This window comes from Scyliorhinus torazame, chromosome 16, assembly GCF_047496885.1.
Source record: "Scyliorhinus torazame isolate Kashiwa2021f chromosome 16, sScyTor2.1, whole genome shotgun sequence".
In the NCBI taxonomy this organism is placed as follows: Eukaryota; Metazoa; Chordata; class Chondrichthyes; order Carcharhiniformes; family Scyliorhinidae; genus Scyliorhinus; species Scyliorhinus torazame.
Window position 1 is genome coordinate 58509350 of NC_092722.1, and position 21542 is coordinate 58530891.

General features: G+C 49.1%; 1 protein-coding gene across 4 annotated transcripts in view; it reads right to left on the reverse strand.

The window, feature by feature from the left end:
* The window catches only part of ece1 (endothelin converting enzyme 1), a 560453-nt gene that overhangs the window by 372906 nt on the left and 166005 nt on the right, over positions 1-21542 (reverse strand). The window contains exon 1 of one of the 4 annotated variants that reach the window (XM_072478545.1): positions 11016-11128. The exons of 2 other annotated variants lie outside the window; for them this stretch is intronic. In XM_072478545.1, coding sequence (XP_072334646.1) covers positions 11016-11018 — 3 coding nt within the window. In that variant the 5' untranslated portion in view covers positions 11019-11128. Of the gene's footprint in view, positions 1-11015; positions 11129-21542 lie in introns of those variants that run through there. One more of the 4 variants, XM_072478543.1, reaches the window with a different exon arrangement.

The following is a 21542-nucleotide window of genomic DNA, read 5'->3' on the forward strand; positions in this document are numbered from 1 at the left end:
GCTAAACCGATCCCCACTGTGAATACTCTCCGTTGATATAGTCCGAACATCACAGGTAGCAACAGGTAACGATCTGCTGAGGGGGTTCGAGGAGCTAGGGACAAATTCAAAAGTGGTGCATCATAAACGGTAATGATTTCTTCATTGCTGCTCAAGCCCTGGAATGCTGGCACAGGGACAAATAGGTTAAAGTTTAAATGCATGACTGAAAGGATGGTGTGGAGGGGCATTGGCATCAGCACTGGAGAAAGAGAGAGCTGGTTTTAATGGGATGAAATTCTCTTAAAACCGGGCAGGTTTGAGTGCCCCAGTGAATCGAATCGTTAGGGTGGGGGATACATACATAGAAGAAGATAAGAGCAGGAGGAGGCCTTTTGGCCCTTCGAGCCTGCTCCGCCATTTATCACAATCATGACTGATCATCCAACTCAATAGTCTAATCCTGCTTTCTCCCCATAGCCTTTGATCCATTCTCCCCAAGAGCTATATCTGGCTGGCTCTTGAATATATTCAATGTTTTAGCATCAACTACTTCTTGTGGTAATGAATTCCACAGGCTCACCACTCTTTGGGTGAAGAAATGTCTCCTCACCTCTGTCCGAAATGGTTTACCCTGAATCCTCAGACTGTCCTGGTTCTGGACACACCCATCATTGAGAACATCTTCCCTGCATCTACCCTGTCTAGTCCTGTAAGAATTTTATAAGTCTCTGAGATCCCCCCCCCCCCCCGCTCATTCTTCTGAACAGCGAGTACAATCCCAAATAGTCAATCGCTCCTCATGTGATAGACCCGCCATCCCTGGAATCAGCGTGGTAAACCTTTGCTGCACTCCCTCGAGAGCAAGAACATCCTTCCTCAGAAAAGGAGACCAAAAACTGCACACAATATTCTAGGTGTGGCCTCACCAAGGCCTTGTATAATTGCAGCAAGATATCCCTGCTTCTGTACTTGAAACCTCTCGCAATGAAGGCCAACATACCATTAGCCTTCTTTTACCGCCTGCTGCACCTGCATGCTTACCCTTCAGCAACTGGTGCACAACCCAGGTCCCGCTGGATGGGTCTTCAAATGAATAACGCAAGGGAAAGAAACAATACGAGGGGGCGGCATGTGGCGCAGTGGATAGCACTGGGACTGCGGCGCTGAGGACCCGGATTCGAACCCCAGCCCTGGGTCACTGTCCTTGTGGAGTTTGCACATTCTCCCAGTGTCTGCGCAGGTTTCACCCCCACAACCCAACAATGTGCAGGTTAGGTGGATTGGCCATGATAAATTGCCCCTTAATTGAAAAATAAAATAGTAATTGGGTATTCAAAATTTATTTAAAAAAAATATTTTTACAAAGAAACAATACGAGGGAAAAGGCTAGTAATTAGTAATCTCAATGTAGAATCCTTTGGGGAAGAGCAATCATAATATAGAAACATAGAAAATAGGAGCCTGTGAATGCCACTTCGCCCTTCGAGTCTGCTCCGCCATTCATTATCACCATGTCTGATCATCCAACTCAGTAACCTGATCCAGCTTTTCCCCTGTACACTTTGATCCCATCAGCCCCAAGAGCTACTTCTAACTGCTTCGTGAAATCATCACAATGTGATAACCTAAATCCCCCGCACATTACGTCACCAACCAAAACGTGGGTCTCTCTTCCCCCTCAACCTCCCCTCCTTGGGTTAGCTATCACCCCTATGGGGGAATGCATCCATTCCCCCCAACATTCCCCAACCAGCAGTCCCTGCCCAAGATGGCACCTGGCCACACCCATTGGATGGAGCCAAAAAACAACCCTCAGTCACCGTCAGCAAACTACCCCTCCCCAAGCCATAATCTCACCTCCCCCAACCCCATCCCTTCACCATTCTCACCTTCTAGGCACGCTGAAACCTGCACAAAAAGGATCAGCAGGCTGCAGCCCCTCCCCCCCCCCCACCTTATTACCGATTACCAGTGAGCTGCAGTTTGCTCGCAAGGTAGCGCTGCCCCCACCCCCAGTCAGAGTCCCCTTCATCCAAAAATAAAACAATGGACCTCTACAACGACCCCACCTTTCCAAACACCATTTTTCCCATCCCCCTTTCCATGTGCCCATACCCACCCCTAAAAACCACAAGAAAACAGAGAGAGAAGCGACCCAATCCATCAAAGTCTCCCAAAACAATTTTCAATTAACGATTAACAATACCAAACTAGACTTCCGGTTGCGGCTATGCAGAGCTAAGTCGCACGTTCGGCAGCTCCCGCTTGGAACGGACTTATGGGCTCTTTTTAGAGCCTATAACGGCGTTTGCTCGACATTTCCGGTGTGGGAGGGAGATACCAACATTCTCCCAATAGTGTGTGGCTTGGACCAGGAGTGGGGCGATCAAAAAAGTGGCAGTGAAGCAAAAGAAGGTGCGAGGGAGCAGGACCAAGATGGCGGCGGGTGGAGACCAGGCAGCGTGGATGCAATGGGCGCAGGAGCAGCAGGAGTTTCTTCAGCGCTGCTTTAGGGAGCTGAAAGCGGATCTGCTGGAGCCGATGAAGGCGTCAATCGATAAGCTGCTGGAGGACCCAGACGGCCCAAGGGGCGGCGATCCGGGAGGTCGGAGAACGAAGATGAGATCCTAGGCCTAGCGGTGAAGGTGGAGGCGCACGAGGCAATCCATAAAAAATAGCAGGGAGGTTCGAGGAGATGGAGAACCAGTCGAGGCGGAAGAACCTGCGGATCCTGGGCCTCCCGGAGGGGTCGGACTTGGGGGCCTACGTGGTCACCATGCTGAATTCGCTGATGGGAGCGGGGTCCTTCCAGGGGCCCCCTGGAGCTGGAGGGTGCCCACCGAGTGCTGGCGAGGAGGCCCCAAGCCCAACGAGCCGCCGCGGGTGGTGCTGGTGCAGTCCCACCGGTTTGCTGATCGGGAGTGCATGCTAAGGTGGGCCAAGAAGGAGCGGAGCAGCAGGTGGGAGAACGCGGAGGTCCGGATCTACCAAGATTGGAGCGCGGAGGTGGCGAAGAAGAGGGCCAGGTACAATCGGGCGAAGGCGGTGCTGCACAGGAGGGGGGTGAAGTTCGGCATGCTGCAGCCGGCGTGACTGTGGGTCACCTATAAGGACCGACATAGAATTTACAGTGCAGAACGGAGGCCATTCAGCCCATCGAGTCTGCACCGGCTCTTGGAAAGAGACACCCTACCCAAGGTCCACACCTTCACCCTATCCCCATAACCCAGTAACCCTACCCAACACGAAGGGCAATTTTGGACACCAAGGGCAATTATCACGGCCAATCACCTAACCTGCACATCTTTGGACTGTGAGAGGGAAACCGGAGCACCCGGAGGAAACCCGGAGGAAACCCACGCACACACGGGGAGGATGTGCAGACTCCGCACAAACAGTGACCCAAGCTGGAATCGAACCTGAAATTGAAGATGGCTGACGAGAAGAAACCAACATCGAAACCAGCTTCCAGAAGGGAGCCAAGAAAGTAATTAAGAAACCGGTAGTAAAGGGCGGGAAGAAGCGGAGAAGGTCGAGGAAGGAGAGTTACTCCATCTATATCTACAAAGTGATGAAGCAGGTTCACCCCGACACTGACATCTCCTCCAAGGCCATGAGCATCATGAACTCGTTCGTCAGCGATATTTTCGAGCACACCGCGGATTGAGGCTTCCCGCCTGGCCCATTACAACAAGCGCAGGACCATCAGCTCCCGGGAGATCCAGACCGCCGTGCACCTGCTGCTGCCGGGGAACTGGCCAAGCATGCGTGTCGGAAGGGACAAAGGCGGTGACCAAGTATACCAGCTCCAAGTAAAACTCCACATCGACTGAAAACACATAATAATTTGAGTCCCCGGAGGAGGCGTGGGCCTTTGTCCCGGCCGAAAAATTGGGCTTGGACTGTGGGTCAGGGCGGGGGGGGCCACGTGAAGGGATGGTTGGTGATTGTTTGTGTTATATTTGAGGGGGGGGGGTGGGGGGTCTTTGTTCATTGTTGGTTCTTTGTTTGTCGGGGGTTGGTTGGGCACTGTTTCTGTTGGGTCCGCCGGGTGGGCTCATGGAGGGGGGGGGGGCAGGTAAACGGATTTGGGGGTTAATGGCCGGCAGGGGGATGGGGCCCCGCCGTGGGGGGGGGGGGGGGGGGGAGAGCGGAGGCCTGGGTGGGGGCAAGGGGACCGGGCCTGAAAAGGGAGCTGCGCCAGAGGAGGCAGGGCAAGTGGAAAGCGCGGGCTTTTTCCGACGCTATGGGCTGGAGGGGGCGGGGCTGGAGCTGGGAAGCGCGGGCTTTTTCCCGCGCTGGGAGTGGAAGGGGAGGGGGAGAGCCTGCTGGTGGGCAATGGAGGGAGGGGAAGGTCCACACTGGGAGGGGTCGAGGGAGTGGCGGGAGTGGCCAGGGTCAACAGGAGTCGGCGGACTTACGGGAGTGCAATGGAGGTGCAATGCAGCTTGGGGGGGGGGGGTACTTAGCTGGGGGGGGGGGGTACTTAGCTGGGGGGGGGGGTGGAAAAGAGAACCTGGTTGCTGCTGGAATGGCCAAGCGGGACCTGAGTCGGTAGAGGAGGTCGGGGCAGGGGTCTGCCGCCGTGGGGACCGGGCCGTGCGGGGGGCACGGGCACGTGGCTGTCCTAGGAGGGGATATGGCTAGTCGGTGGGAGAGGGGGGCGGATAGCCCCCTGATCCGGCTGATAACCTGGAGCGTAAGGGGACTGAACGGGCCGGTCAAACGGGCCCGGGTGTTCGCGCACCTGAAGGTCTGAAGCAGATGTGGCCATGCTCCAGGAGGCACACACGAGGGTGGCGGTCAGGTAAGTTTGAGAAAGGGTGGGTAGGGGAGGTGTTCATTCGCGGTTGGATGCAAAAAAAAAAAAAAAAAAAAAAAAAAAAAAAAAAAAAAAAAAAAAAAAAATCGGGTGGTGGCGATCTTGGTGGGGAAGAGAGTGTTGTTCGAGGCGCCGAGCATTGTGGCAGACAATGGCGGTAGGTATGTGATGGGAAGGGTTGGCGTTGACTAATCTCTGTGGGTATTATTGGCCACCAACGTGGCAATGGTGCGTAAGTGGGTGATGGGGTGGCATGGCTGGAGATGGCTTCCTGTGTGGGCACGAGCCTGGAGGCGCTGGTGACAGCGCCGCTGCCGCTTCCTCAACGAGGTACACCACGACCTGTGGCACACCTGTGGAAGCGGCTACCCTCAAAATATGGGGGCAATGGAGATGTCACAGTGGGGAGGTGGGGGCCTCGGTGTGGTCCCCGATTCGGGGGGACCACCGGTTTGTCCCGGAGAGGATGGGTGGAGGGTTCCTGAGCTGGCACAGGACAGGTATTAGAAGGATGGGGGACCTGTTTGTGGACGGGAAGTTCGCGAGCCAGGGTAAGCTGGAGGAGAACACCCCGGGGAACACCTTCAGATATATGCAGGTGAGGGCGTTTGTTCGGCGGCAGGTGGTGGAGTTCCCACTGTTGCTGCCACGCAGGGTCCAGGACAGGGTGCTGTCGGGGGTGGGGGTTGGAGAGGAGAGGATCTCGGCAACGTATCAGGTGATGCAGGAGGAGGAGGAGGCTTCGGTGGAGGAGCTGAAGGGTAAGTGGGAGGAGGAGTTGGGTGAGGAGATTGATGAGGGGACGTGGGCGCATGCCCTGGGGAGAGTGAACTCTTCCTCCTCTTGCGCGAGGCTCAGCCTCATACAATTTAAGGTGCTGCATAAGGCTCACATGACCGGGGCAAGGATAAGCCGGTTCTTTGTGTGCGAGGACAGGTGTGTTAGGTGCTCAGGGAGCCCAGCAAATCACACCCATATGTTCTGGGCGTTCCCAGCGCTATCTGGTGAAGGCAGGTGGGTTGGAGAGTGTGGGTTGGAGAGTGTAATGCGATGTTGTTGGGGCTCGTGTTTAAATATCGTTCCGGGACCTTCGAACCCGCCAGCTGAGGGCAGACGGATGAATCAGCTGCCAGGTGGGTTGGAGGGGAATTTGCCCGTCTATAACGAGGTTCCAAGCGCATGATCTGGTGTAAAAGAAGTTAGGTGGGGTTATGGGGATAGGGTAGGGGTAGAGGCCTAGGTAGGGTGCTCTTTCAGACAGTCGGTGCAGACCCGATGGGCCGAATGGCCTCCTTCTACCCTGTGTAAATTCCATGACTCCTGGGATGAGACACCTGACCCACAAGGAGCAGAATGGGCCAATATTCTGTGGTATTTAGAAGAATGAGAGATGATCTTCTTTGACCAGGGAAACACCGAGAGGTCATTTCCCGTGGGCGGAGAGTCTAGAACTAGGGGGCAGTCTCATGTCTTGTCATTTGGGACGGAGGTAAGAAGAAATTATTTCATTTGTGAAAGAGCTGCCAAACTTCTGAATTTGCAACCCCAGAGGTCTGTTGATACTCAATGAGCACATTCATAATGGAGATCAATACATCTTTAGGGGGAAAAATCCAAAGTGATGTGGCGTGAAAATAAGAGTTGATTTAGAAGCTTGGTCCTGATCTCATTGTATGCTGGAGCAAACTCAAGAGGTCAAATGATCTGGTCCTGGTTCCCAACAACTCCTTTGCTAGTTTGCATACTGCTGTTTAATGACATGCTGAAATTCCTAGCAGCCTTTAGACTAGCAGGAGCTGGTTTAGCTCAGTGGGCTAGACAGCTGGTTTGTGATGCAGAACGAGGCCAGCAGCAAGGGTTCAATTCCCGAACCAGCTGAGAATTCTGAATTCTCCCTGTGTACCTGAGCAGGTGCCAGAATGTGGCGACTAGGGGCTTTTCATAATAACTTCATTGCAGTGTTAATGTAAGCCTGCTTGTGACAATAAAGATTATTTCTTTATTGATCAATGAGTTCAGAGCATTGGAGATGTCAGTGAAATAACTGTACATGTATAAGGTTGTTCACGAACAGTGGGACACAATGTTCATGACAATACAGGTGGCACAGTGATTATCACTCGGGGTTCGATTGCGACCTTGGGTGACTGTGTGGAGTTTGCAAGTTCTCCCAGTGTCTATATGGGTTCGTTCTGGGTGCTCCGGATTCCTCCCACAGTCAAAAGATGTGCAGGTTAGGTGGGTTGGCCATGCTAAAGTGCCCCTTAGTGCCCAAAGATGTGCAGTTTGGATGGCGTAATGGGAATAGGGTGGGAGAGTGGGCCTAGGTAGGGCACTCTTTCAGAGGGGCGGTGCAGACCAGATAGTCTGACTGGCCTCTTTCTGCACTGTAGGAATTCTATGGTTCTAAGAATAGGTAGAATGTTGATTCATAGCAAATGGCCACAATTTGTACTTGGTCATGAGTAGATTCTGTGGAAAGCAACAGGTTCATGGAAGTAGATCACCTCCAAGGTGCCCTCTCAAGCCCCACACCACTGTAACTTTGAAACTCTCGTCATACCTTTGTTGGGTCAAAACACCAGAACTTCTTAACCCCAACAACGTGGGAACATCTTCACCACATGGACTACCGTGGTACAAGGTGACTCACCACCACATTCTGATGGGCAATCTGCTTTGCTTACATCCCTAACAATACCAAGATGAAAACATGAAATAGGAACAGAAGTAGGCCATTCAGCCCCTGAGCTTGCTCCAACATTCAATAAGGTCATGACTGATTTGTTTGTGTTTCAAGTTCCACATTCCCATTTATCCCTGATGACAATGAGGTTTAAAGCTTTGGAAGGCCAGCACTGAAATGACTAGATTTGCTGAATCCCAATTTTATAACTTGTCACAGTGTGTGTTGTGTGTGGAGCAAGTTGAATACACCTGGCCCTTTTTAATTTACTTCCCAAGGTGACGCACTTACACAGGCTGCAGATGCAACCCTAGATTTAATGGCCAGTTTATTATTGAAGCATACATTCCTGTTTTGTAAATTCTGATGGCTGTGTTCACATCAGCTCCCAGAGCTCAGACTGTCAGCAATCTCATAAGGCAACAGTGCAGAGAACAAATAGTCACTCCTTCCCCCATGCACACTGCGGTCATTCTCCAGTGTGTGTTTCCTCCACCTGCCCCAGCAGTTTTCCCTCATTACAGTTTTCACAGGTCACCTCACCAAATGCCTGTGAAGGGGAGAGAGTGTTGCTTGGGAGTAAATAGCACTACACATTGAGCATCCTTTATCCGAAATTTAAAAATGAAGAAATTCCGAAATCCACACTTTTCTTTTGAGCGCCGACGTGACGTCACAAGTGGGAAATCCCAAAAGGCTCTGAGAAGGTTCCTGGGCGATGCCCAGGTCCCGTAACTCTGCACATTGACCATGGCCAATCCACCTAACCTGCACATCTGTGGCACCCGGAGGAAAGGGGAGAAAGTGCAAACGCCACACACACACACACCCGAGGCTGGAATTGAACACGGGTCCCTGGCGCTGTGAGGCTACAGTGCTAACTCCAGTGCCACTGCCTCATGTAAATTGATGAGTGAGGGAACGCAAAGGGCCTTCTAAAAAATGGGCACTATGATGATCAAACCATTACACCAAACCATGATATGGTCCAACCATTCTACCCATGGTTAAATTACAGCTTTACTCGTCACTTCCTAAACTATTTCCTCGCTCTGTGGTCAATGCAGGTCGACAGCAGGGTGTGCTCCGTGTTTCTGATCCAGCTGTTTTCACAGGAGGATTGGTGTCGGCAGCATTGTGAGACAGGAAACAACTTGCACACAGCAAGGTCCCACAAACGGCAACGTGAAACATGGTTGTTTTCTTGACCAGGACACAGGGCACCACTTTTTAGGACGAGGCCTCAGGTAACATCTCATCATAAAAAGACGACAACCCAGACCCTGCGGCAATCCCTCAGAACTGCACTGGAATGTCAGCCTGCATTGTCTGTACAAAGGCAAAGATGCTGGCGCAGTGGTAACGTCACCAAATGTGGGTTCAAATCCCACCATGGCAACTGGCAGATCCAATTCACATTGTAAATGCAATCAATAAATATGGAATGTAAAGTTAGTCTCAGAAATGGTAACCGTGACAACTATCATTGCAAAAACCCGTCTGGTTCACTCATGTCCTTTAGGGAAGGAAATCTGCTGTTGTTATCCGGTCTGGCCTACATGTGACTCCAGACCCACAGCAACGTGGTTCACTCTTAATTGCCCTGTGAAATGGCCGAGCGAGCCACTTGGTTCAAGGGCAATTAGGGATGGGCAACAAATAGTGGCCCAGCCAGCGACACCCATGAATGAAGAAAGAGTCCTTGGCAACTGACTAAGAGATAAGGTGACCCAGAGACAAGGATAAAGAGATTTCTTTACTGTTTCACTGCAGCTTCGCCTCTCCTGTAGTGAAAACAACTGAAATAACTCAGTCAAACCTTCCCTCCCACCACCAGAAAGAAACTTGAACTGCATTGTACCCACCCTGTACCCATGGAGCGCTTCAAACGGTGGGAGGTACAATTCATCTCACAGCTTTTCAGGCACAGCCTGTAGTGTGTAATCTTACTACAAATAGGACAAATTTGGCCATCTATTCAAACAGATCTACAACAGCAGCAAATAAAGAGCATCTGGAATATTTATGAGCATCCTTTGAAAGAAAAGGGGGTTGCCATGGAGTTAGGCTCAGAAGGTTACAGTGATATTAGTGTAATGAAGATAGCAAGAGTTGTCTGTATTGTTTATCTAAGTGAGTTCTTGCGACATGTACCTTTACCCGGTCCTGAGACACTGAACCACTTGAATAGAATTTAGAAACCAGCCCCGCTTATCTCAACAGCCAATGACAACACCCCGTCTCTCTCACTCCAGTCAGTTAACTCTCAGGCAAAGGTAAACGAGCCCAAAGTCTGGAAGGAGAAGGGGATTGCAGAGGGGGCTGTAATGTTGGAAAGTTTTACTAAGAAGCAGACCCCGGCAGGCTGCAGAAACATTGATAAGATGCTCCCCACCCCCCTGCCTTAATGCAGATCCAAATTACACCCCCTGCTCCTGTCAGATCTCCTCTTCCTAACCCGAACCGAGGGGAAGATTTGAAGACATGGAAGAGGAACAAGTTCCCGTTGGCTGTCCACACGATAGTTTCTTTGGGGGGGGGGGGGGGGGGGGGGGCTGAATTGATTCCATAAATATCATTCCCTAATGCTTTACGAAGGCCAAATAAATCATTAACAAAATACTAACAAATCTGTCACAGGGAGGGAGACAAGAGTCGGCAGTTGCTGCCTGCCCCTTGTAATGTCAGAGCGGGGGGGGGGGGGGGGGGGGGGAGATACATTGATACCAGTTCAGCGAATACAAGGTCACATTGTAGCTGGGTTAAAAGGCAATGAATTGAAACTTCATGCATAAAAGGAAAGTCTGACAATTCTGACCTACTTTTCTCTTTTACTGCCCCCCCCCCCCATCCTCCCCATCCCTCAGCTGCCTCTCTCTGCTTCATGGGGAAGGAGGCTGTGCTGAATAACGTTATGCAACTTGTTCCAGCCTCGGGCTGCTGGCCGGAGCTCCACATCTGTGAAGACTGGCAACATTGAGCAAATGTCAGCCCAGCTGTGCTGAGCAAGCAAAGTGTGTGTGTGTGTGTTGGGGGGGGGGGGGGGGGCGAAAACATGAGCCAGCGAGTGGATTGGGATTTCTATCCTATTTTAAACGCGCACACACACACACACACACACACACACAAGGCAACATTTCACACATCTCAAAAGGTCTGGCTCTGGATAGGGGAGTTTAGATGTCCCGAGTGAGACTGAAACAGAGAAACTGGCAACATTGAGACAGACTGTGGAATGAAATTGCCGAGCGGGAGCTGCTGGCTGAAACTCACCAAACTTCACACACACACACACACGATACAACATTTCACCCGGCAAGCAGGCAGCTTCATTCTTATATATCAGACCCCAGCAATCGCAAAGGGCAAGAGTTTGGCGACACTGGAGGGATTAATGTTTTAGAACATTATTTTGAGATGCTCCCTGTCCCTTTGACACGATTCCCGCACCACGCAGTTCCCGCAACTCTTTAGCAAACATTTCCAAACACACACACAGACGGGACAAACCCTTCCTCCCCTTACCATTTTTGCCGTCTCCTGTCCTCTCCGCGATCCCCGTGTCCGTTAAAGCAGCCTCTCTTCCCGCTATTGCACAAAGGGAGGCAGCACCAAACGCCTTTGAGTGACAGCTCTGCTCTCCCCCCCAAAAAAAAATCCTTGATGGGCTCCACCAATCAACTGAGGAGTTCGGGAGGGGGAGGTGGGAGGCACTTGATGTGGGCGTGTTTCGAGTTTGGAGCCACCAATCCCCTTTGTGTAGGGGAGGGGCTGGCCTTCCACTCACGCATTTGCTATTAACTCTTTCCATGCTGATGCTGGTGGTGGTGTTGGTGGGGAGGGGGGAGAACTTTGGACTTTGAGGCATGGGCAGACAGGGAGTAACTGAAATGATCTTTGATAAGGGAACTAATATTGCAAAATAAATATTGCTTTAATTGAATTCGTATTCCAACGAGGTGGTTGAAATAAGTGCTCCACAACACATGGCATTTCAATGAAGCTTTTAGAAAGCTGAATTCATTTTAAAAAGACCAACTTGCACCTTTCTGTGGTTGGAGAATGTTACAAAGCGTCATACAATGAGATGTCTTTGAACGTAGTCACTGTTTAGGAATGAGTCAATTTGTGCACAGTAAACATCACAGTAATGTGACAATGACCAAATCATCTATTTTTGTGATGATGATTTAAAGGGCGGCACAGTGGTTAGCACTGCTGCCTCACAGCGTCAGGGACCCGGATTCACCTCCGGCCTCGGGTGACTGTGTGGAGTTTGCATGTTCTTTCCCCGTGTCGGTGTGGGTTTCCTCTGGGTGCTCCGCTTTCCCCTCACAGTCCAAAGATGTGTGGGTTAGGTGGATTTGCCATGCCGATTGGGTTACGGAGATAGGATGGGGTGGCGAGGGAGTGGACTTGGGTAGAGTGCTGTTGGATTGGTGTGGATATAAGAACATAAGAACTAGGAGCAGGAGTAGGCCATCTGGCCCCTCGAGCCTGCTCCGCCATTCAATGAGATCATGGCTGATCTTTTGTGGACTCAGCTCCACTTTCCGGCCCAAACACCATAACCCTTAATCCCTTTATTCTTCAAAAAACTATCTATCTTTATCTTAAAAACATTTAATGAAGGAGCCTCTACTGCTTCACTGGGCAAGGAATTCCATAGATTCACAACCCTTTGGGTGAAGAAGTTCCTCCTAAACTCAGTCCTAAATCTACTTCCCCTTATTTTGAGGCTATGCCCCCTAGTTCTGCTTTCACCCGCCAGTGGAAACAACCTGCCCGCATCTATCCTATCTATTCCCTTCATAATCTTATATGTTTCTATAAGATCCCCCCTCATCCTTCTAAATTCCAACGAGTACAGTCCCAGTCTACTCAACCTCTCCTCGTAATCCAACCCCTTCAGCTCCGGGATTAACCTAGTGAATCTCCTCTGCACACCCTCCAGTGCCAGTACGTCCTTTCTCAAGTAAGGAGACCAAAACTGAACACAATACTCCAGGTGTGGCCTCACTAACACCTTATACAATTGCAGCATAACCTCCCTAGTCTTAAACTCCATCCCTCTAGCAATGAAGGACAACATTCCATTTGCCTTCTTAATCACCTATTGCACCTGAAAACCAACTTTCTGCGACTCATGCACTAGCACACCCAGATCTCTCTGCACAGCAGCATGTTTTAATTTTTTATCATTTAAATAATAATCCCTTTTGCCTTTATTCTTACCAAAATGGATAACCTCACATTTGTCAACATTGTATTCCATCTGCCAGACCCTAGCCCATTCACTTAGCCTGTCCAAATCCCTCTGAAGACTTCCAGTATCCTCTGCACTTTTTGCTTTACCACTTATCTTAGTGTCGTCTGCAAACTTGGACACATTGCCCTTGGTCCCCAACTCCAAATCATGGACCAAATGATGGACCAAATGGCCTCCTTCTGCCCTGTATGGATTCTATGAATATGGGACAGGACAGCAAGGAGAACTCATCTTGCTCCTCTACAAAGTCATGCCTTTGCATGGTTTACACACACCTCAGAGGACAGAATGTGTCTCTGTTTTACATTTCATCTATTAAACAGTATCTCCCACTGTGCAGCACTGAGTCACGACTGCATACTGAGTGGGCAACTATTTAAACAGGAAATACATTTAGACATTTGTTAATTTTTATTTGCACGTTGCCAGCACCTGCTGACAGGAGCGATGTGATGGTGACATTTATCAGTACTGATGTTATTTCAGGCCTTCTAATGCTAATGCAGTTTGAACACAATGCTGTCATGTATCGTTGTCATATCAAAAATGGCATTGTATATAGTGAGTAACAGTGGAGTGCACTGACTAGTGTAACGACACCCAGAGAGACCATTAACATTTTAAAACTGATTAATTTTGCAAGTGACCGACAGAAATAGCCAAAGGACCAGATTTCACATGTTAGCACTTTGATTGTAACAAACAAATTAAAATCAACATCGGTCAAACATTACTTAACTGACATCTGATGACCATGAAACTGTTGTCGATTGTTGTAAAACCCCATCTGGTTCACTAATGTCCTTTAGGGAAGGAGATCTGCTGTTCTTACCTGGTCTGACCTACATGTGACTCCAGACCCACAGCAATGTGGTTGACTCTTAAATGCAGTCTGAAATGGCAGCAAACCACTCAGTCCAAGGGCCATTAGGGATAGGCAATATATGCTGGCCGAGCCGGTGACACCCAGAGCACCATAATGAATAAATAAAAAGAAAATTCAATACACTAAGCTAAACGCACTTTTACTCAACTAATTGATGTAATCAAAATACTGCTTACACCCACTTTTACTGTACCTGCAGATGTAGAAGTACAAGAACAAGTCTGAAGGTTGCTCCCTATTTCCAACAGGCTCACGTTGTAGGTCTAAACTTCCAGGGTTCTTTGAAAATCGCTCCACTCAGTCTGAATATTCCAGCTTTCACCAGCAAGGCCCGCTAAAGGGCCTCCTTGTCCCTGAAATCTCCCAAATCCCTGTAGGTTCTTCATTACAAAGAGCAAACCAACTGCTACAAGCATTCTGCTTGACTGCGAACACAGCAGCACCAGCTTTGTCTATCCACAGAGCAATAATTCCTTTGCCCTGTGTCTCAGAAAGCACTGTCCCTTTACTGTGAGTGCCTTTGATATTTCAAATTTGCGTTTTGTCCTCATGGTAGCCAGATCACATAGGTCTGTCTCCAGGCAAAGTTTTTTTAAATTACAACCTCATCATCCCTTTATCCAAAACATTCTGCCTCACCTTAAGTTAAAGGAGACATTTAAAAATATAACCACTTTGTAAAGTCCAGTCTCAGAAGGCCAGAGGCTGTTCTCCCTTTCGAGAGCTGACTAGTGGTGATTTAACTTGAGGGTCACCACACTTCAGGCGAGGGGCAAGGTTGAGAAGGCGGAACCTTCATCAATAACCTGAGCCAGTACAGGAATTGAACCTGCGCTGTTGGCCTCACCCTGCATCATGAGCCAGCCGTCCAGCCGACTGAGCGGGCCAGGAAGTCTGGCAAGTGTGCTACTCTGCGATTGATTGAGGCAGAAATGTTAACCAGGAGACTATGGGATCTTTGCGGCCTGCCTGAATCACCACAAGTTAATGGGAGCTCAGCTAAAGGATGGCACCTCTGACGCAGTGAGGGGTGGAGGCTGGGAGGGAGGACGGAAGGCAGGGAAGGAGGGAGGTAGGTAGGAGGGAGGGAGAGAGGGAGGAAGAAAGGAGAGATGATGTTTCATGATAATAGTGAAGGAATAGTTCTTGTTTAAGAGTGCTGTGCTGCCCCTGGCTCTGCATATTCACTGGGATCATTCTCTTGTAACATTCCTATGTGATACAGAACTGCAAAGAACAGGCATGAATGCTTCTGTTCTGTTCACAGAATCACAACATTCCTAAATGCAGTAGGAGGCCATTCGGCCCATTGAGTCTGCACCGACCCTCTGAAAGAGCACCCTACCTAGGCCCGTCCCCCGCAACCCCACCCAACTTTTGAACTCTAAGGAGCAATTTAGCATGGCCAATCCACCTAAACTGCACATTTTTGGATTGTGGGAGGAAACCACCGTGCCACCCCAAAGATCTGTTGAAGATCTAATTAAAGTTCTGCTGCACCCCATTGTCCCTCACCTCTGTCTACTGCAGACATTAATAGTTGTACCCTTATGCCATAATTCTGTCTTGTTGGAGAGTGCAGCAGTGAGCCTTTGACTGGGGCTTGTATTTCTTTCTCAGAGTCAGGGTCAGATTCAATCCCCACCCAGTGAGCCCTGGTGAGTGTAGATCAGTGTGCGGGCTCTGAATACTGTCTTGATGCCCAACAAGGCTACTTGCACCCAATGGGTGCCAGGGTCCGTCTCTATCAAAACAGAGTCATGGCACAGTACACCTGAAGAGACGGCAATAAGAAGCCAGCACAGCTATTAAATAGCTCATGTGTGGCATGTGCGACTGGAGGCAGGACCTGCATGAGGGTGAAACACAATGAATGGGTGACTGAGCGGTGATGCCTGCTTTGCCGGGGCAGGGCAGCTTCTCAGTTCAGTCATCCAGCTATGGGTAAAAGGCTAGTGCTGACTTGAGGACCACCCACACAGTCCCGGGTTTCTGCCTGCATGCAACTCATTTACATCATCCAGGAATTCGCTCGACCTCAAGTGATTGTACTGCCTCTTAATCCTGTTTTTGTTGCTCTCTGATTGACCTGAAAGCACACCTCATATCATCTTCAGCCTCAGAGATCGCGCCTAATGAGCTCCCCTTATCCATTGACAACCTCTATTTAACATAGCAAAATCTGCCAAAGTGCTTTGCTGAAGAATAATTCAACAAAATATTGACACTGAGTCACAGTCATAGGACAGATGATTAAAGGTGTGGCCAAAGGAGTAGGTTTTACAGAGAATCTTGGAGGAGGGAAAGGTGGTGAGGTTTCCAGACAGAATTCCAGAGCTTAGAGTCGCGAGGTTCAATTCCAACCTTGGGTGTCTGTTTGTGTGGATTTGCACGTTCTGCCTGTGTCTGCGTGGGTTTCCTCCGGGTGCTCCGCTTTCCTCCCACAGTCCAAAGATGTGTATTTTAGGTGGATTGACCATGCTAAATTGTCCCTTAGTGTCCAAAGGTTAGGTGGGGCTATAGTTATAGGGGTAGGGCCTAGGTAGAGTGCTCTTTCAGAGGGTCAGTGTAGAATAGATGGGCTGAATGGCCTTCTTCTGCGCTGTAGGTATTCTATGATTCTATGGCCAAAGGTACAGCCACCAATGGTGGGGTGAGGGGAGCACAAGAAATGAGAATTGCAGACTCTTGGAGGGTTTTAAGGCTGGAGGAGATTCCAGAAATAGGGAGGGTCGAGACTATGGAGGGATTTGACAATGAGGTGTTGCCTTAGCAGGAATCAGTATAGGTCAGCAAACACAGGGTTGATGGGGAGATGGGCATCAGTGTTCTGGATGATCCACAGTTTATGGGAGATGGGAGGTGGCTGGTTTGGCCAGGACAGCACCGAAATCAACAGAAAGACTTGCATTTATCTCACCTTTCACAACCACTGGAAGCCCCAAAGTGCTTTATAGCCAATAAAGTACTTTTGAAATGTAGTCACAGTTCTAATGTGTGAAATATAACAGCCAATTTCCACACAGCAAACTCTCACAGACATAATTTGTTTTTCTGATGTTCAGCGATTAATGGAATGTCAGCCCTGGAGGGGGGCTTGAACTCACGTCAGGGGATGTGCGCTAGTTAGGGGGTCAGGTGGGTAGTTGACAGGTTGGGGGGTGTAGTCAGGTTGGGAGGGGGCTAGTCAGGTGGTCGGTGGGCCTGTCGGAGAGGTCGGGGGGGGGGGGGGTGATATTCGGGGGTCCAGTGGTGAGTCAGAGGGTTAGGAGCATAGTTACCCAGGAGTTAGAACTGTTTTTGATCCTTCTAACTTTTCCTGGATAACTAATCTGATTAGAGATTGGGAACCATTAAAAGTCTCCAACTTCCATTCAAAGTTTTGGAGGGTTCCAGGTGCAGGGAAATTGCTTATTGGAAGTCCACGCTCCCTGGGCCTTTGCTGCGAAATCCTTATGTTTGGCCTCAGAGGGGTCCCACAGCACTTCTTTTGGGCTACCTCTAGAGTACGAGCAGCCTGAGGCCCAATGATCTGAGCAAATGTCATTTGGATGATGTTGCTGAAGGGTAACTTAGATAAGGTATAGGAAGAGGTCAAATATAGATCCCTGGGAGTATTGCTGTGGTAACAGAGTGAGATTTGGATGAAAAACTATAGCAGTTTATCCAGGGCTCATGAACAGATCTACACCAGTGAAGTGGTCTACAACTCGATTAGTAATCAAGAAGTTTGAATTAATAATTCAGAGAGCATGAAATCAAATCCCAACATGGCAGCGTGAGTATTTGAATTCAGTGTAAAATGAAAAGGATGATATTAGAACATTAGAACATTGAACATTTAAAGCGCAGTGCAGGCCCTTCGGCCCTCGCTGTTGCGCCGACCTTTGAAACCACTCTAAAGTTCATCTACACTATTCCCTTATCGTCCATATGCCTATCCAATGACTATTTGAATGCCCTTAGTGTTGGTGAGTCCACTACTGTTGCAGGCAGGGCATTCCACGCCCTTACTACTCTCTGAGTAAAGAACCTACCTCTGACATCTGTCCTATATCTATCTCCCCTCAATTTAAAACTATGTCCCCTCGTGCTAGACATCACCATCTGAGGAAAAAGGCTCTCACTGCCACCCTATCTAATCCTCTGATCATCTTGTATGCTTCAATTAAGTCACCTCTTAACCTTCTTCTCTCTAACGAAAACAGCCTCAAGTTCTTCAGCCTTCCCTCATAAGATCTTCCCTCCATATCAGGCAACATTCTGGTAAATCTCCTCTGCAGCCTTTCCAATGCTTCCACATCCTTCCTATAATGCGGCGACCAGAATTGCACGCAATACTCCAAATGTGGCCGCACCAGAGTTTTGTACAACTGCAACATGACCTCATGGCTCCGAAACTCAATCCCTCTACCAATAAAAGCTAACACACCGTACGCCTTCTTAACAGCCCTCTCAACCTGGGTGGCAACTTTCAGGGATCTATGTATATGGACACCGAGATCTCTCTGTTCATCCACACTACCAGGAATCTCACCATTAGCCCAGTACTCTGTCTTCCTGTTACTCCTTCCAAAATTAATCACCTCACACTTTTCTGCATTAAACTCAATTTGCCACCTCTCAGCCCAGCGCAGCAGCTTATCTATGTCCCTCTGTAACTTGTAACATCCGTCTGCACTGTCCACAACACCACCGAATTGTTTCATCTGCAAATTTACTCACCCATCCTTCTACGCCCACCTCCAGGTCATTTATAAAAATGACAAACAGCAGTGGCCCCAAAACAGATCCTTGTGGTACACCACTAGTAACTGGACTTCAGTCTGAACATTTCCCATCAACCACCATCCTTTGTCTTCTTCCAGCTAGCCAATTTCTGATCCAAACTGCTAAATCACCCTGAATCCCATGCCTCCATACTTTCTGCAGTAGCCTACCGTGGGGAACCTTATCAAATGCTTTACTGAAATCCATATACACAACATCAACTGCTTTACCCTCATCCACTTGTTTGGTCACCTTCTCAAAGAACTCAATAAGGTTTGTGAAGCACGACCTACCCTTCACAAAACCGTGTTGACTATCTCTAATCAAATTATTCTTTTCCAGATGATTATACATCCTATTTCTTATAAACCTTTCCAAGACTTTGCCCACAACAGAAGTAAGGCTCACTGGTCTATAGTTACCGGGGTTGTCTCTACTCCCCTTCTTGAACAAGGGGACAACATTTGCTATCCTCCAGTCTTCTGGCACTATTCCTGTAGACAAAGATGACTTAAAGATCAAAGCCAAAGGCTCAGCAATCTCCTCCCTAGCTTCCCAGAGAATCCTAGGCTAAATCCCATCCAGCCCAGGGGACTTATCTATTTTCACACTTGCCAGAATTGCTAACACCTTCTCCTTATGAACCTCAAGCCCTTCTAGTCTAGTAGCCTGAATCTCAGTATTCTCCTCAGTAACATTGTCTTTTTCCTGTGTGAATACTGACGAAAAATATTCATTTAGCACCTCTCCTATCTCCTCGGACTCCACTCACAACTTCCCACTACTGTCCTTGACTGGTCCTACTCTTACCCTAGTCATTCTTTTATTCCTGACATATCTATAGAAAGCTTTAGGGTTATCCTTGATCCTACCTGCCAAAGACTCCTCATGTCCCCTCCTGGCTCTTCTTAGCTCTCTCTTTAGGTCCTTCCTAGCTAACTTGTAACTCTCGAGCGCCCGAACTGAACCTTCATGTCTCATCTTTACATAAGCCAAAACAAGTGTTTTGACTGCTTTAGTAAACCATGGTTCCCTTGCTCGACCACTTCCTCCCTGCCTGACAGGTACATACTTATCAAGGACACGCAGTAGCTGTTCCTTGAACAAGCTCCACATTTCCATTGTGCCCATCCCCTGTAGTTTTCCTCTCCATCCGATGCATCCTAAGTCTTGCCTCATCGCATCATAATTGCCTTTCCCCCAGATATAACTCTTGCCCTGCGGCATATGCCTATCCCTTTCTATCACTAAAGTAAACGTAATCGAATTGTGGTCACTATCACCAAAGTGCTCACCTACATCCAAATTTAACACCTGTCCTGGTTCATTACCCAGTACCAAATCCAATATGGCCTCGCCTCTCGTTGGCCTATCTACATACTGTGTCAGGAAATCCTCCTGCACACATTGGACAAAAACGGACCCATCTAAAGTACTAAAACTATAGCGTTTCCAGTCAATATTTGGAAAGTTACAAGTCCCCCATAACAACTACCCTGTTGCTTTCGCTCCTTTGCAGAATCATCTTTGCAATCCTTTCCTCTACATCTCTGGAACATTTCAGAGGCCTATAGAAAACCCCTAACAGGGTGACCTCTCCTTTCCTGTTTCTAACCTCAGCCCATACTACCTCAGTAGACAAGTCCTCATCAAACGTCCTTTCTGCCACCGTAATACTGTCCTTGACTAACAATGCCACCCCTCCCCCTCTTTTACCACCTTCCCTGCGCTTACTGAAATATCTAAACCCCGGCACCTGCAACAACCATTCCTGTCCCTGCTCTATCCATGTCTCCGAAAAGGCCACAACACCGAAGTCCCAGGTGCCAACCCATGCCGCATGTTCACCCACCTTATTCCGGATGCTCCTGGCATTGAAGAAGACACACTTTAAACCACCTTCCTGCCTGCCGGTACACTCCTGCAACTTTGAAACCTTACTCATGACCTCACTACTCTCAACTTCCTGTATACTGGAGCTACAATTCAGATTCCCAATCCCCTGCTGAACTAGTTTAAACCCTCCTGAAGAGCAATTAGCAAATTTCCCCCCCAGGATTTTGGTACCCTTCTGATCCATGTGTAGACCATCCCGTTTGTAGAGGTCCCGCCGACCCCAGAATGAGCCCCAATTATCCAGAAAACTGAAACTCTCCCTCCTGCACCATCCCAGTAGCCATGTGTTCAGCTCCTCTCTCTCCCTATTCCTTGTCTCGCTAGCACGTGGCACGGGAAACAACCCAGGGATAATAACTCTGTTTGTCCTAGATCTAAGTTTCCACCCTAGCTCCCTGAATTCCTGCCTTACATCCCTATCCCTTTTCCTACCTATGTCGTTGGTACCTATGTGGACCATGACTTGGGACTGCTCCCCCTCCCCCTTAAGGATCCCGAAAACAAGATCCGGGACATCACGGACCCTGGCACCTGGGAGGCAACATACCAACCGCGAGTCTCTCTCGTTCCCACAGAATCTCCTATCTAGCCCCCTAACTATGGAGTCTCCAATGACTAATGCTCTACTCTCCCCCCTTCCAGTCTGAGCAACAGGGACAGACTGTGTGCCAGAGACCTGTACCCCATGGCTTACCCCTGGTAAGTCCCCCCCCCCCCCAACAATATCCAAAGAGGTATACTTGTTACTAAGGAGAACAACCACAGGGGATCCCTGTACTGACTGCTTCCTCCCAGCCCCTCTCACCGTCACCCATCTATCTTTATTCTTCGGAGTAACTACATCCCTGAAGCTTCTATCTATAACCACCTCTGCCTCCCGAATGATCCAAAGTTCATCCAGCTCCAGTTCCCTAACGTGGTTTGTGAGGAGCTGGAGATGGGTGCACTTCCCACAGATGAAATCAGCAGGGACACTGACGGTGTCCCTCACCTCAAACATTCTGCAGGAGGAACATTGCACTACCTTCCCTGCCATCCCCTCTAGATAAAAAGAAAGAAAGAAAGAGTTTACCTGTTATTCACTCTACCCAATCAGCAGCTCCGCTCTACTGCCCTCTGCTGGATGCTTGCCTTCACTTGAACAGCTAGGGTATCCTGCACAGGTACACCTTCAGGTTACGATGACCACAATGCACGTATGCAAATTTTCCCCGCAACAGCCAATCAGCAG